The following is a 17,018-nucleotide window of genomic DNA, read 5'->3' on the forward strand; positions in this document are numbered from 1 at the left end:
CTATATTACATGATAAGTGTATATTTGCTATTCTTAAATATGCACATATTTATCTTTGGAGGTGAGTATGAGTGAAATTAAGAATTGTAATTACATCCCTATCTTACAATGTAGAGGAGGCCGATGGAATAGATGTAACATTGTCATGAGATAAATTCAGTGAGATACTTCTCATGCAATATAATCAACCACCACTGGAACTGGTGTATAAACAAACACTGAGGTTTGTACAAAGCGTTTCAGACACTCTTGTGTGTATTAGTGTTTCTGTTATTACAGAAGCAGCAGTTTATGGGATGGTGCAACCACACCCCACAAGTGTGTTGTATAAATAAAAGTCTCAGATGTATTTTCGAACTCCTTTTCTAGGCAATCCAACCCTCATCCCTAGCATTTAGCACAGAAAATACAGCGAGAACTGCTCAAGCGGGAATATGAGCCACAATATTTCTATCACTTTGGCCCTTTTCTTCTCCTCCCTTCATTTTGGAACTTCTTGCAGCAGCCCCCATGATGCTGTCGCGCGGTATCCAGGAGACATTATGATAGGAGCGCTTTTCCCAATTCACTCTGCGATTTCAAATTTAGACAATCGCGTGCGGCCAGATGATTTCAACTGCACAGGGTGAGTAAAAATGTACTATTTATAATGACATAAGTTATTTGGAAATGAAGAATAGGCATGTTTATTAGCAACTTTTTTGGTTTATCTGAAGGCTAGAAATAACTTGAGGGCTGCTTAGCAAAATAAAAATGTACAATCATAATCTTTTCAGTATTTTAATATTATGTATTTTGGAGGGCAATATATTGCAAGGTTTCCTAATATTGGAATCGTGCTCAACACGTAATCCATTTTCTTTGCAAGGAACCATTTTAAGATTTTCATCTTCCACAATTTAGAGTAGGAGACACACAATTTGCTTTCAAAATCAGGCAGAAAATAAGGGAATGTGTTACTATTATCTAAGAATTAGATGAACATTTTGAATTGAATGTTTTAAGCCACTGATTTCCGAGCCATAGGTTTAACCACATTAATTACTTATTCAAACTCACAAAGCAAGAATGTGTTATAACTTTTAAATGGATTGATAAAAAAAGGTACGAGAGAAGCAAGTGGCAATGTCAGTAGGCCAGACTATATGAGGGTACTGCATATACACAGCAATTGTGCATGCCTGTTTTTGGGTGTGTTACCACATTACTGCCAGACCTATTGGCTTTGCCATTGTTTGTTGAATCATCTTAAAGCGCTGATTAAAGCACATGCAGTAGCAATGCAAACCTCTTCTTATATAAGTTACAGAGAGGCAACATGCGGAACTATGCCAGACTCCTCAGTAAGTAAATACAAGAATAAATACTGCATGGAACAATAGTAGCAGCTCTGGTACCACCCTCCATTGCAGGATAATAGTTTTCCTCACATCTGGACCACACGTCATGGGCCCTAATGAAAGCAAGGTAAATGAGTCCCCCTAGCTATCCACTGGATAGCAAAATACTTTCATAGTCAGGATGCAGCGAGTGCCACACATCCCTAGGCCCCAGCGCCAATGTTAATGCTTGCTTAATGATAGGTGTGCCCCTCTTGGGCCCCAAAAAAACCACACACACACACACGCGCACACACACATGCACACGCACACACTAAGAGGAGTTAGACTAAGCTGTGAAAAAAATGATGATTAACAAGAAAACATAAAGAATTGATAGACCTTAGACACACTGATGAAAGGACACACACACAAAGTACAACCAACTGCTGGTTGCGGCTGAAAAAACTGCAACAAAAAAGCAATCACCTGCACATAGTGGAATTTGCCAGCACCAGGACATGTTACGCAACACCCGCATCCTGTGTGTATTGAATTTAGAGCAGCAACCTGTAAGAGTGAGGAACGTTGTTTCCAATTGGCTCCATCACAAAGGACGCACGTAAAGGGCCAGCAGCACACCTTTTGCTGAGTTCCACGCTGTCTGGCAATTAGCTTGAAGTTAAAACCTAGATGGCCATTGCCATTGAGCTTAACGAGGAAAGATAGGCACTCAGATTGTCACTTCATAAGTACTTCAGTGATAAACGATGATTTGTAAGCAGGTCTTTCAATTTTTAAAGCTCTGACTATAAGTTAGATGCAGAGTGAGAATGTCATATACCTCTGACTGAAAGAGTAATTACTATAATAACCATTACCGTAAGATTTACTATATAAGTGGTTTCTACTATCCAAAGGAACCCTTTTTAGAGACCTTAGAATAAAGAAATGTTAAGAATAAAGCATTATAGTCCTTAAGCTTATGGCTCGCACTTCCCATACATCTTCTTGATGCCACTTCATAAATCACTGAGCTATAGTACGATTGAAAATTGTGACCTGCAGGTAAAACAATAATCTCTGCAGCAAAAGCAGTAACCCACGAAGCGAAATCAGTAAAATATAGATGCAATATAAATCTATGACCTACATGTTACTCACTTTGCAGCTGGCACATTAACCGCCTGTGCTATTTTTTATGCCAAGTCAGATCTGTAAATAGACTGCACACAGATCTCTCCAGTTTGTGCATTAACTACCAGAGTTATCTTACCCTATTATACCTAAGAATATGCTAGGTATGCAAATATATCTGCAGCATGGTCCTAAACCATATATGATATTGTAAAATTCAGTCTGCTTATGACCAAGTAAATAAGTCAGTGTACTATCACAGCTGCCCTTGTTGCCAATCTCTTGAAAAACATATTGTACAGATGACTGTCAGACTCTGCAGACTCTGCTCCTCATGACTCATCCGACCTCAAGTGACCCCGCCCCTTTCTGTCGTCACCTCCAGAGCCCCAATTTGGGGGATCTCAGAGTAAACCTTTTTCCATTTCTAGTACTGCCTACGCATTCAGGTCAGGTCTGGGGGCCTTTGCACCATCGTTGAATAAGCCGGGTATAGGTTATTTGCCCAAGAACAAACAATCTTCCTGTTGTTACTCCGGAAGCTTTTAAAAGCACTCTAAACCATCCCTGAGCTACATTCAGCGCTGTGGTAGGAAAATAAAACGAAACAAATAGGCCAACTCGTTCTCCCCTCCATTCTTGGAAGTATGGGTTCAGAAAAAATACTGCATACGTGCAGCCCGTGAATTAAAACTTATGTAACTACCGCAGTGATCGAGAACTCACTAAGCGTCGGCCTCCTTCTTTTATCAAGCTTCTAACCAAAAAGGATCATTTACTCCCATCAATTTTTTTAAATGTCGTTTTATTTGCACGGCTTGTTTTCCTGGATGAAAGCAGGTTGGGGCACTTTCCTAGCATGCAACTTGAACTGTGGATCCAGGAGGTGAACAACACCCCTCAGATAACTTTGACGTTCACTTTAAAAATGAGCAAAGAGGCCTTTGCACGTTTGCCTTGCAACATTTAGGGCATGATTACGATGTCACTGTTGCGGTCTCGTGACCGACCGACCGACCGACCGACCTCCGGTTGGCGGTCCCGAAATGCAATTACAACTCCCATTTCTTTATGAGAGCTGGTGCTGCAGCTGTAAACCGGCCGTAGCACAAGCTGCCATCAGTGGCGGTGCGTCCATTGTGGGCGTTGGGTCGTTGCCCCCCGCCCGCGCCCCGTGCCCACAGCTTCCTCAGCGTCTCTGAACTTAAGTAAACTCTCAGTTTACTTAAGTTCAGAGACGCTGAGGGAGAACTGTCAGTCAGTATGACGTTGGACCGCCCACCCCCTTCAGACTAGTCTGAAGGGGGTGGGCGGTTTGGCGTCATGTTGACTGACAGCAGGCATTGTCTGGGGCAACAGGCAGCCAGCAGCACACAAGTGCGCATGAGTGGGGACGGAGGGCGATTTTTGCACCGTGCCCAGTCATGCGCACTAGTGTTTCCAAAGGCGGGCGCATGCCCATTAGGAGAGCGAGGGTTGAGCCAAGGCTCAAACCTCGGTCTCCTAATGGGTAGGCGGGTGAGCGTAAGCCTGCTCTAAGCCAATCCTGGTGCTGCTCCAGCACCAGGATTGGCTGAGAGGGGTCGTGATGGGCTGTTCCAGTGAGTGAGTGTGTAGGCGCCAGAAGTAACGGACCCGAGGCGGCGCGGTCCTGGACCTGCTCAGGACAGGTAGGATTTTATTTAAAAACCCCCACCCCCGCGCGACACCCCCCTCCCCCCCACAAGACACGAGCCGCGACTGACCTCCCTCCTTACCCCCCTCGTTACTTCCACCCAGGAGATCCCTGCTACTCAACAGAATCTGCAGCTTTAGCACTCACAAGGAGCAGAGGCACATTCTTCCCTCTTGTTTCAGTAAAATAAGGTAATAAATATCGTAAGAATGATACAACTTTGAAAATATGTGCAAAGGAATAACTATATGTAATGCTACATAATGATGTAAAAAATCTGCATATTCCCTAATGAGTTGCATATTTAGAGGACAAAAAGTCCAGAGTTCAGTGGGCAAAAAATATCCAGAGTCACCATCAGCACAACCATGAAGGGATGCCTTCGAGGTACTGCACGTCCAGCTCTCAGCACTTCCTTTCCCGGAAGGCAGACTGGCAGCATAGGTTACAAGGACACAAATGCACCGCCTCTCGGAGCCCACACTCCCTACTGGAGAGGGCACAGCTTGTTTGGGAAGGTAAAACCGAAGGATCGCGGACAGGTCTGGCCCCCTGAAGCCACTCACACATCCTGGTAAGATGTCCATGACCTCAAGCTAAGTGTGGGATCTTTAACAATAAAATCAACAAACACTAAAGATGAAAACTGGCCCACCCTCGGTGGGGAGGTAGGCAGCTCGCTATTTGGAGACCCTTCGTTGTTTAAAGCCTATGCTGTTTCAGCCTCTTCCGAGGTGACTAATTATATATAGTCACTAAGTTTCTTGTGTTATTTGTATCCTGTCACATGTTTGCTATCTGAAAAATCATTAAAATGTTTATAACAAAAAAGGCTATGGTGGGTGAAAATAATTAATATTTGTACTGTAGACATGATTCGTAACCGCGCTAATGCCGCTCTAGAGCAGCATCTCTTCATTCAAGCATACTCAGCGCAAGCTATTTTGGGTTTTTGCATACTCTTCGACCTTAATTGTGTCGCTGTTTGCCATTATTATAATATTGTGCTTGTTTGAAGTACTCTATGCCAGTGAACGCAGGAGGTTTAACTGAGCTGGTTATCAGTTATTCGGACTGAAGTACTGCATATGCATTCAGTATGCCCCCTTTTACACTCCTCTTGGTTTATATGTGTGTTGAAGTAGAGACTAGATGTTGTAAGGCATGGGCAAAGTGGGCAGTTGCCACCCTCCCTTTCAGTTGGCCCACTGGCAAGTGAACGGGACAGTCTTACGGTACCTGTGTTAAATCAAAGAGGCTTCCTGTGACTAATTCTCTTTTCAATTTGTGTTATGAGACCGAGAAATACTAGAATTTTAGACTACGTGATTAGTTTAATTATTTTTGAGACATACATTAATGTGGCGCTAACCTGGAGTGAAATGATTAAGATAAATGCTTCTTTAAATATTTAATAATTCATTGTTGTGTTTTGAGTTTTTTTTTTTTTGTATTAACTTGATGATTTAAAATAACTAAACATAAAAGTCGTTCAAATGTTAAACTACATCACTGACACACAGGTTTTGCACAGTTGTTAGAGCACTGCAGGTGTTAAACAGGCTACTGTTGTGTGCGGCATGCGCATTAACCTTTGATGAAGTGCACATGCCCAACGGCCAAATCGACCCAGAGAAGCTGGTGCAGTTGTCTGAGCTAGAGTCAGGCTACCCAGCGGGAGGGAATTATTGGGGAAGGACCGGAGAATTGGACAAGTAGAACATGACAACTTGCAGTTGGTGTTCATATTCCATTGCCACTGAATTACCCACGGTTATGAAAAAGTAGCTCCTGGGAGCCAGATATTAGAGAACAGTGTGCTAATGTGAGTCACATTAGTACACTGTTCTCTATATAGAGTCACATTAGCACACTGTTCCTCTATATGGAGATTTAAGGGACGGACTCATGTTTTTAGTGAGCTCTCTCACTTTTATTGGCAACTTTGATCTTTGGTAGTTGTCTGGGTTTTTTGTGTTCTTTTGAGTGCTCCCTTTATCTACGTTTATATTGTGCTGTTTCCTTGTAATAGTTTGTCATAAGGCAGCTGACGGCCATATTCATAACACTGCAGGATTCTGGCATCGCTTACAATGAGCTTAGCACTTTTTGGAATTATGTCCGATTTGAATTACAAATTTGTGGGAAAACGAACATGCGTAATTCATGTAAGATTGAATTGGTTTCAATTGGATGGAGTTTGTCATTCAGCTGCAGATAGAGTCCGCTGATGGGACGGGCCTGCTGTAAAGATCTGTGGTCGACTTGTGGCTTAGTGCGTCGTCCAACTAGGCCTCTGAGGTAACTGAAACGAGACGCGCAGCGCTCTATAAATGTGCAGTTGCAAAAACAAAGCAATTGTACAGTTTAAATAAAATGCCAACTAAACCGGTTAGATGCAAAAACAGAAATTATATGTTTTGGGGGCCACTGCTAGACTACTAGATGACAACAAATACTGGATTTGTGTGCCATCTATTTCCAAACAGTTCTTTTTTTTAACTTAGAAACAGGTGCTCCTTTAATGGTAGGCCCTCTTGGGGTTGTTAAACCTTTGGCAATGGCTCTTACAACACTCGGGAATCTACGCCGCCTGCGCTGTCCACGCGCCCATCTTGAATGACGTGCTTTCCTTCCTGTCACCTTCCTTTGAATTGTGGGTGTCCAGGAGCTATTTACACTGAATTAAGTATGTGGTTGTTGTGAAAAGCCAACAGGGGTGAAAGCTGCAAAAACACTGACTGGCATACTTTGAAATGTCAGTGCTCATGAAACAACTCTGTTTCCCAAACTCAAATGTCACCACACCGTTATGTTTCTACGACAGGAGAAAATGCAAGTGGTGTGACGCAGCACGGCTTTTTGTGCAAACCAGTACAAAATTTGGACTATGTAGCAAAGTATCTTAAAAACATGTATGTACAAAAACCATCCGCACGGCTGGGTGAATGTTATTAAGATCGTTTATTAGCTGCACATGCTACTTGGAAACTGCTTTAGGTTGCCAAACCCTTGAGAAAGTAAACATGGCGCAGCATTGAGGACCCGCACTGCAGGGATAAGATTAGCATTTAAGAACCCCTTAGTAGGACCCATGGGGAGCGGGGTGTGAAGGGGCTGGTCCGGCACTGGATGGGGTCATCAGACCTCAGAGAGGTCGACAACTTCCTGCTTTCTCAAATTTGCTTGAAAATGCACCATTTGCCCACTCTGTTTTCAATTTTTTTTCTGGGGGAGAACCCCATCGGACCCCCGTAGGTGGTTCGGGCTCGCTCACTGCAGTGCAGTTCGACAATTGGTTTACGCCTCACCACTTTCAAATGTCACCATCCGCCACTGGCTGCCATAGAGAATTGGGAGCCTGTGCAAATCCCTGAATCGTGTGGTAGGCACCTCACGGCGCCTGCCACATGGTGCAGGGATTTACAGGGGGGACCATAGGTGGCCCCTATGCCCCCAATAGGAGGGCCAAGGGGAAAGGGGCCCTGCTAGGGGTCCCCAAAGGCACTTTTCAACAGCAAATCCATGTCGGAAAAGCTGACATGGAGTTGCTCTCGGAAAGTGCCATCATGATCCCGAAGGCGGAAACGCCTTCCTCACAGGATTATGCAGCCCTTCTGACTGGCTGAAGGGCTTCTCGAGCCCATCGGAAGTTAGCCGGATTGACCAGCCAGTTGGAATTCTGACCAGCGTAATTGTAATATGGCTGTCGGAAGTCAAACCAGGGATGTTCGTCGGAAACCTGATTGGAGGCTTTCCGACCGACATCCTAATTAGCCCCCTAATGTTGCTTCAAAGACACTCTTAAATGCCAGGGAACACCTTCTGCCCAGTTGTTGATAATTATTCTACTGTCTTTAATTTCCCTTTCTCTGGCTGCAAAGTGAGGGCATTTTGTAACTCGACCGCACCAACGTTCTTGATGACGTACAGGCAAGTGTGAAAGGAGAGGCTACAGCAGGTCAATGTTTTAGGTATAAATTAAACCATCTTTTCCTTACAAACTATCTGTGTATGGCAAAGTTGGCGCTATAGAATTGCCACAAGCATAGATTAGTTGAATGAATGAATGAATGGATGAAAGAGTTTATATAGCGTTCAGCTACTCCAAAAGGAGTGTCCAGAAGCTGCTGAATCACAATGCTGCTAGCCTAGAGATGGTTTCGCTTCCAAAGAGCCCGGATTTTAATAGTTTTTTAAAACTAATCAAATCTTTAGAAAGTCTAAGTGGCAGCGGAAGTTTGTTCCATGCCTGTGCCCCCAAGAGGCTGAAGGATTTGCCAGGCGTACCTTAGGGACGCAAACAAGCACCCCTGAGGTTGAGCTAAGTGCCCTAGTCGGAGTGTACCAACTGACACGTCTTCTAAGGTAGCTAGGCCCCTTACCATGAGGAGCCTTAAAGAACATTACTAAGGTCTTAAACTGTATCCCCTCCCTAACTGGGAGCCAGTGAAGTGCTTTAAGATGTGGTGCCATATGGGACCTCGGTTTTAGGCGAAGAATCGCCCTGGCTGCAGTGTTCTACACCACCTGAAGACGTTGAAGGAGGGAGTCTGACACACCTAGATAAAGAATGTTCCCGTAGTCCAGCCTTGATGTAATCAGTGCCAGTCTAGCGGAAGAAGTGGAAGGAACTTTCTCACTATCCGAAGCAGTCCAATACAAGTCCCGACCAGAGCCTGACTTTGGGAGCGCATAGTAACAGCATCATCGATGCAAATTCCCAAGTTTCTGACTGTAGATTGAGCCACACTGGGAGGAGAACATTTCTCCAGCCGCCATTGGCTCCAGTCGTGCACTGTAGGCAGGCCGAAGAAAACTATTTCTGACTTGTCAGATTTACACTTCAGCTGGTTTTCCTACAACCACCCGAAGACGTTGGTGAGGCAAGATCTAATCATTAAAATCATTAATTTTAGATTAATTTTATTTGTAATGCAACCAAATCACCCCAGAAGTGGTATATCGGCGCAGCACAGCTCATAAACCTGTTGACAAACTGAATTAAGCCAGAAATAGTGACGTTTTAAGAAGTTTTCTAAATTTGAGATGGTCCATGCATGGACGTATATGGAATGGGAGCTTATTCCAAAGCCGAGGGGCAAGGTAGGAAAAAGATCTGCCTCCTGAACCGGACTTACTGATCCCTGGTACTGAGAGCAAGGCTTTGTCACTGGATCTTAAGGATTTGCTTGGACAACAATGGACAAGCTTGCAGGATAGATAACTTTGGCCTTTTCCATGCAAAGACTTATGGGCCAGACAGTATACCTTGGAAATGCTTCTTTTACGAATCAACGTTCAGAAGAGGGGCGAATGCTGTCCTTGCAGGAGAATTGTTAATGAGATGGGCTGCCGTATTTTGAACTACTTTACAGTGCCATTTATTGAAGCCAATAAAGCATTACAATAGTCCAAGCGACTGATGACCAAAGCTTGGACTAATGTTTTCCTCACTGCAAGCGGCAGCTTGTGAAAGACTCTTCGTAGTACACCCAACATATCCAGCTCAGTCGAAGTGAACGCCCAAGTTTTTTACGACCAAATTTAGGGTTGGCTTTTGGCCAAGTGCATACATACATATAAAAATTATCAGGTGATCTCAGGTTTCCAGTTTTCTTAGAAATCATTAACTAAGTATTAGAAGGTACAAAGTTGCAGTAATAAATTAATATACGTGTATCAAAACTGGCTTGGGAAATGGGAGGGATCATTTAATAAATGTCACGCTGGGTTAACCTGGCCATCCAGCGTTAGGGTCCGCAACACTTTGTATGCAGGGCCAATGGAATTATACAGCAGAAGAGGACCACATTATGCAACAGGGTGGACTAACTTATGCTGCAAGAAAAGGCAACTTCTGCAGCGCCATGTTGCACGCTTTTTGATAGTATTAACACTTGATTTTGTCTTTTTTACACATGGTAAGATTATCTGGGAAATATTTGAGTACCATTTAACACCTAAATACAGCAATACGCCCGTTTGAGCTAGAAACAATTTTTTTGTTAAAATCTGCAGATTTTGCAGCAGGTGATGGATCATGCAGCAAATCCATAGTTATGTGGAAAGCACCGCAACCACAGAAACACTTTATTCCGTTGGCCCTGCTTAGTCTCTGCATTTCCAGGTGCTAACCATTGTTAGCCTGCAGTGAGATAAATTAACACCATGCCACAACTGCTCTGCTCAACAAAGGATTTGCTTAGTGCAGGGTTATGGATTGGCAGATAGTTCCTTTCAGTAGAACCTGTCTTTCCTGAAGATGCCTTCATTTAATGAATACGTGCATTCTGTGAAATTAATTCTTGTTTTGCTTTCAATTAGATTATTTGACTAACAATGATTACTACAAGAAAACACACAGGTTTTGTGACATCCTGTCATCAAGGAGCTATCTAGCAATTATACCTATGTAGCATTAGATGCGATTGATAAAAAATCCCTCTCTACTTGTTTGGAAATAGCTTCTGTTCTTGGCACAATATTCTAAGAAGCAGTGTATCATGGGGTAGATTAGCGGGTATTATATTGAAGAGCAACACTGCATGGCATTATACTACTGAGCACACAGTGATTCAGATGGCTGTGTTTGGCACAATAAAGTTAACTTTTTACCCTTCTTGTGGAACAATGTTTATGATAATCAGATCTTCTGCCGTGGCCTTTAGTTTCATAATGGGATGATTTCTGATATTCTACAAAGCGTTCTTGTTTTTAAATTCCTTTCTTTTGTAGCTACGATGTTGTGCCCAAGGAGCAGCCTGTGAAATATATGACAGGGCTGTGCCTAGAGGAATGGTAGGTTGAATCAATATCTGCCTTGCAAGTAGATAGGAGACTAAGAGGCCTTACTTGGGAGCTTAGCTTCTGGTTGTCCTTGGTGAGTTTCTCCCCTTTTTTTATTCCTGTTTCGTCTTGTTGTTGTTCGGATGTCCTGCAGTGTCAAAACAGCTTTTATCTATTTAGTTTTTGAACGAGGGGAAGAAAAAGTATCTCTACATACAGTATGCATGGTATGGTTAGGACTCTGGTGCATACCAAACATGCTCATACTTTCAATACCTGAAGTCAAAAGTTTGTTTATGAGGATGATGTGCTCAGGGTAAGTGCCAGTACTTTTCTACTGCCTTCGTTTGCACTTTAGCGCTCTTGCGAAGATATGACTGATTCAAGTTTGGTGTCTCTGGGATCCTAATTTAAAATCCTAACTTATGGTTAAGTTAGATTTTAAATTACAATTCTGAAAATGCCACTTTTAGAAAGGTGACATTTTCTTGACTTAGCCATTTGGTGCCTGTAGCCTGTCTCTGGTCACATGACTAGGTGTAGTTGGCAGATGAGCATTGTGTAGTCCTCCTAGACAGCCACACACAATAGGAGCTTAGGTGTGACTGAAGGTGCCATCATTGGTAGGATGGGAGAGAGGAGTTGGGCCCAGCCTCACTTACACCCGAATAGGCTGCTTGGTGTCTCCACACAAAAGGCTGCATACCCCTAGCAGCTAGTCTGGAGCCAGAGTAGAAAAGGCAGGGCATCTGTGTACTTCAATAGCATGCCAAAGCTTCTCCTGACTTCAAAGGTGCAGCTGTGTCTAAAAGGACCCCAGACACCACCACTTCAGTACACTTCTGGACCTGTGGATACTCTGCCAGTAAGAAGGACTGCTGTGCTGCTGAAGGACTGCCATGCTTTGGAACTTCACTCTGCTGGACTCCTGTTTGCTACTGGCCTCCTGATCTGAAGCCACAGGGACATAACAGGCTTTCAACAACCTTACACCAGCACCTGGACTCTGCCTTCTGTGAGTCTAACGTGCCAAGTGGTGCCACCCCAATACTGGGCCCTTGAAAGTGGGCCTAAGGTGCTTGCCAGCAGAACTAATGCATCTTCTCTGCTGAAAAGGACATCCCTTGGGGGAAACAATCAAATTGCTTGGCTGAGCGGGTCATTCCTGAGGAAAACCAATGCTTCCCTGCTGCTGCAAGGATTGGGTCTGTTGAAAAGACCGTCATCACCCACTGCAGTTTGTCAGAACTGATTCATTGCCATGGCGTAGTGGAGCATCCACAGCTCAGGTTCTCGCATCTCTTCTAGATGGCAGCCTCGACATCGAAGCTGGACTTCACATTTCAGTCTCACAGCTCCTCATAAATGATGCCTCTCCAGCTGCACGCTGCATCCCTGACACTGGACTTTACATCACAAGCCCTATTGACAGGATCCTTGACAATGATGCAACCTCGCCCCACAGTCTCCTGAGACCAAAGCACCACTTTGGCTACTTTAAACCTGAATAGTGCCAATCTACCAGGGAGGGTGAGACCTGGTTAATTTGGGGGTTACTTGGGCCTTGCCCTGACTAATATTGTGGTTGCTGCTTAAACAGGGCTTGACCAGGGCTTGACCGGGGCTCACATCTCAGTCAGCCAGTAAGGTAACTGAGGATGTTGCAATCTTCCATTCTTACAACACCCCGATACTACCCAATGTAAGGCTTCTCTTGAAAAAGGCTCTGCCTCACGATCCTTGATGGAGGGATAGTGATTATACCTGAGTTGCTGTTTTCAACTAAGGTTGCTCCAATGGCTTATGGGTATCAGGAGATTTTTTTGTCAGTTTTTGTTCCTCTTCCTTCTTCTCTGGAGCAGATATTTGTTACTTCCCCTGATATTAGGGCCATTCTGATCTTGAAATGCTCTTTTCATTGTTCTTATACTGTTCTGTCACCTTTGGGCTTGCTGGGCAGTGCAAAAACACATCGCCTTCTACCAGTTGTTTGATTAGGTCTACTATTGCTCTGGCTGGCTTATTCCTTGGCTAAAACACACCTTTGCGAAGAAGTATGGGTCCTTCTTGAGCAGAAATTTATGGTGTTCTCCTAGCTTATATCTGAGGCGGGTTATTCAGATTCCTTGCACACCTTCATTCATCCTTATCATCTTTTGATCTTTGAGTCTCAGGGATTTCTCCTTTGGTCCACTGTCCTTTACGGTGAGTCATATGTCGGGTGTCAGGAGAGCTGTAGCAGTGACCGTACTCTATGCAAACCCAAGAAATGAAGGGCTTATAAAGTAAAATTCGAGAGGATCATCAAGACGGTGCAGCCCTCATTTCACCTTTCGGCCCACATCGTGAAGGGCAAGAGTATGCAGCTTCGTATTTTAATTAGACCTTTCCAAGATGTTATGAAGGCACCGATACCCTAGCGACATAATCAACTGTGCTACAAAATTTGTGATTGCCATTTAAATGATGAAGTACCCTTTATAAAGCGAGGGTCCTACAACTAGATACAGGTGGTGGAGGTATAAAGCCCCTTTTGTGAGGAATACACCCTAGTAACAGTATAAGCCTTGGACTAAAACCAGTATTTCCCTTATTTTATAAGGTCTTGGTTTATGTGATATTGTGAGAATTTCCCATCAAGAGAACTATAAGATCGTCTTGATAAAGATGGTGTGAATATATGAGTGCCATCGAAACGCATTGACGCAGCCTTTTGACACAATTCGGTAGTTGACTGGTTCAACAGATACGTCCAGATGAGCGTGTATCGGGTTCCAATCAACAGTTTGTTTTCTCTTACGTATGTGTCACAATCCATGACAAATTGTATTGTCTGTTGTTTTTGTCTCGGAGAGTAACAGTTAGGATTGAAATTGGCCTTTTGTCCCTTATCATCCACCAGGGATACAATAGTGTATGAACTTACCTTTTTCAATGTATGTTTTCTACAATATTGATTTGATATACTATGTTTTTAATTTCGATTTTATGATATTTTTAACTTGAATTGTATATTCTTTTAATAAAACTTTCTTTATTTGTCTTTCCAATTTGTGGTTTTGTAAGTATACATCTCTTTTAAATAGGATGGGATATTGTGTGCATCTGTGTGTTTAGATAACCAAGGAAAAACCTAGTTTTTATCCACTGTTAGACCTGCCATTCTTTAGGTGGTCTTTCCCCAAACATTTTGCCTGCTTACCTCCTCTTTTTGTTGATTCCTTGCGTTGCCTGTAGGACTCTGAGCACTTTCCCGCTGCTGACCAGTGCTACAATCCATGTACTTCTCCCCTAAACATTGTAACATTGGTGTATATATAATTGACATATTTAGATTACTTTTAAGTCCCTTGTAAAGTGGTATACCGTATACCCAGGGTCTGTAACCTAAATGCTAGTAGTGGGCCTGCAGCACTGATTGTGCCACCCACACAAGTAACCTTTCAAACCTATCTCAGGCCTGCCATTTCAGGGACTGTTTGTGCCATTTACTGCCACTCCGACTTTTCATTAAAAACTACTTCCCAAGCCTTACACTCCCCTTTCATTACACATGTCACCCCTAAGTTAGTTCCTAGGAAGCCCAGAGAACAGGGTGCTGCGTAAGTAGAAGGTAGGGCATGTACTGTTAAGTTTCGCATCTCCTGGCAGTAACAAACAACTAACTGGCACATGCATCAACCAAAAATCAACTCGCAAAAATACCGAATCGCAAAAATCACCCGTTAGTGAGTGGCAAAAAACGAATCCCAATGCATCAACACAAATCGGGAAAAAATAAAGATTCGCTAAATAATTCCCCGCTAAAATAAAGAATCGCTAAATAATTCCCTGCTAAAATAAAGAATCGCAAAAAGATGCCCCGTCAAAATAAAGAATCGCAAAACAATAAATCGCAAATACCGAAATCCCTAATAGCGCCCGGCATGTGCCAATCACAAATGACGAATCCCTAATGAATGCATCAAAAATCGCAAATACCGAAAATCCCAAAAATCGCAATTTTGCATGAGCAGATTAAGGGGAATCAGAACCAGGAGGTAAAGTTGCATAAAAAAATAAAAAATAAATAAAACAATTCTAAATGTGCCACAGATGCTAACAATCCGTAAGCCATACAAATAGGACCAGGAGACCCTGTTACCTTGCACAAAATGGCAGCCCTCTACGTGCTTGCAAGGAAGATGCGAATTAATGCAGATGGACAGCGCAGGAGAAGGGTCCAGGAGAGAGTCTTCGGAGTGCGCATCACATTGCTTGGCCAAAATGAGGATGAGGTTTACGACAAGTATCGTCTCAATCGTGCCATGATCATGCGCCTAATTGCAGACCTAGAACCACTACTGCAGCACCAGACACGTCGGACCAATGCTATTCCTGCGCACGTACAGGTCCTATGCAGCCTGCACCTACTGGCCTCTGGAAGTTTTCAGGGGGTCATCGCCGTAGCAGGAGGCGTATCACAAAGCGCACTATCACGCTTCTTCCACAAAATTCATTGATGCCTTGCTGACAATGATACATAACCACATCAGCTTCCCCACAACCCCACAGCAGTTGGACCACACCAAACAGGCATTCTACCAGGTGGCCCAATTCCCCCATGTCATAGGATGCATTGACTGCACGCATGTCCCCATCTGTCCACCCTCAGACAATGAGTACATGTTCCGTAGCCGCAAGTCCTACCACTCCATCAACATGCAGGTCGTGTGCGATGCCAAGCACATCATCACGGACCTAGTGGCACAATTTCCAGGGAGCACACACGACTCCTACATATTCCGACACAGTGGCATCCACAGGCGCCTACTCAATGGAAAATTTATAGAGGGACTCCTGCTTGGTACGTACACATACCTCTTCATAACATGAGCATCACACATGTATATTCATCACTGTCGCTAAGCCTTTGCTTCCATCCTGTAGGTGACAGTGCATACGCCCTGCGTGAATATATCCTCACACCCTACATCAATCCAGCAACACCACAGGAGCAACGCTACAACGCGGCCCACATAAGCCCCAGAAATGTGATTGAGAGGACCTTTGGGATTCTGAAGAGTCGCTTCCGAATCTTACATAAGACTGGTGGTGCCTTGCAATATAAACCAGACACCTGCTGTAGGATTGTAGCAGTATGTGCCATGCGGCCCAACATTGCAACCAGAAGGGGGATACCCATTGAGGTGGACAGGAATGACGACTACCGGGATGACCAACCACCCACATAACACCGACAGGCACACGTTCCTAACACAGCTGAGGGCCAAAGGAGGCGGACATACATCACGCAACATCATTTCTGACACAGGTAAGAATGAGCCATGACGATATCATTAGTGGTGCTACTGTTTAATGCACAGGAGCACTGATGTATGTGCGGTCACGCATAAATGCGAATTAGAGTTCCCCCACACAATGAGGACCAAAACATGCCCGTTGTAATCACGGGTGTGCAATAGTACATTTGGACAGGGCCATGGTTACCCCACCATGGTCAGGGATGCCGTACTGTATGACTAGTGGCGCTTGCCACGAACGCCCAGCCTCCTATCACCTGTCTCCTCCACCTCACCACGGCCTGTCCCTGTGGCTGTGGAGCAGCGCAAACTGCGCCTCCTGGTGCTGGTCTCCACCACGGATACGCTGCTGACACTTGAGGCAGCCTCACTGCCGTCCTCCCCTCCCAAGTTGCTGCCACTGAATGTTCCGCTCTGCAAGTGTTCCACTGCAGTGGTCACCTGGCCTAAGGCCTTTGTTACTTCACCACAGTAATGGCCGAGGTCCACCTGCAGTGACACGGAGCGTCGGGACAATACAGCTGTGCTGTTGCAGAGCCTAGTGATGGCCCTGGTTGATGCAGTGGAACGGAGCAAGTTCTGTCTGTGCCTCCGTCGCTCACTGTGATGTCCTGCTCTGATGGCACGGGTGAGTTCCTGGAGGTCCTCACTCAGTTTTTCGTTCCCCTCTGCCACAACTGTGGTCATGTTCCGCACTGCGTCTGTCACGGTGCACATTTGCTTAGCAAGACGCGACATGTGTAGGCTAATGGTCCCCATGTGTCTCCCCTGCAGGTGCTGGACACGCAGCATCTG

At 44.4% G+C, this 17,018-nt stretch overlaps 1 protein-coding gene across 1 annotated transcript in view; it reads left to right on the plus strand.

Annotated features, from left to right (window-relative positions):
- The first annotated feature begins 402 nt into the window (after positions 1-402).
- Positions 403-17,018, plus strand: part of LOC146817839 (G protein-coupled receptor family C group 6 member A-like) — a 198,070-nt gene continuing 181,454 nt past the window's right edge. The window contains exon 1 of the mRNA XM_085611303.1: positions 403-625. Coding sequence (XP_085467429.1) covers positions 435-625 — 191 coding nt within the window. The 5' untranslated portion in view covers positions 403-434. The remainder of the gene's footprint in view (positions 626-17,018) is intronic.

The sequence above is a fragment of the Triturus cristatus genome, chromosome 6, assembly GCF_964204655.1.
Source record: "Triturus cristatus chromosome 6, aTriCri1.1, whole genome shotgun sequence".
Taxonomy (NCBI): domain Eukaryota; kingdom Metazoa; phylum Chordata; class Amphibia; order Caudata; family Salamandridae; genus Triturus; species Triturus cristatus.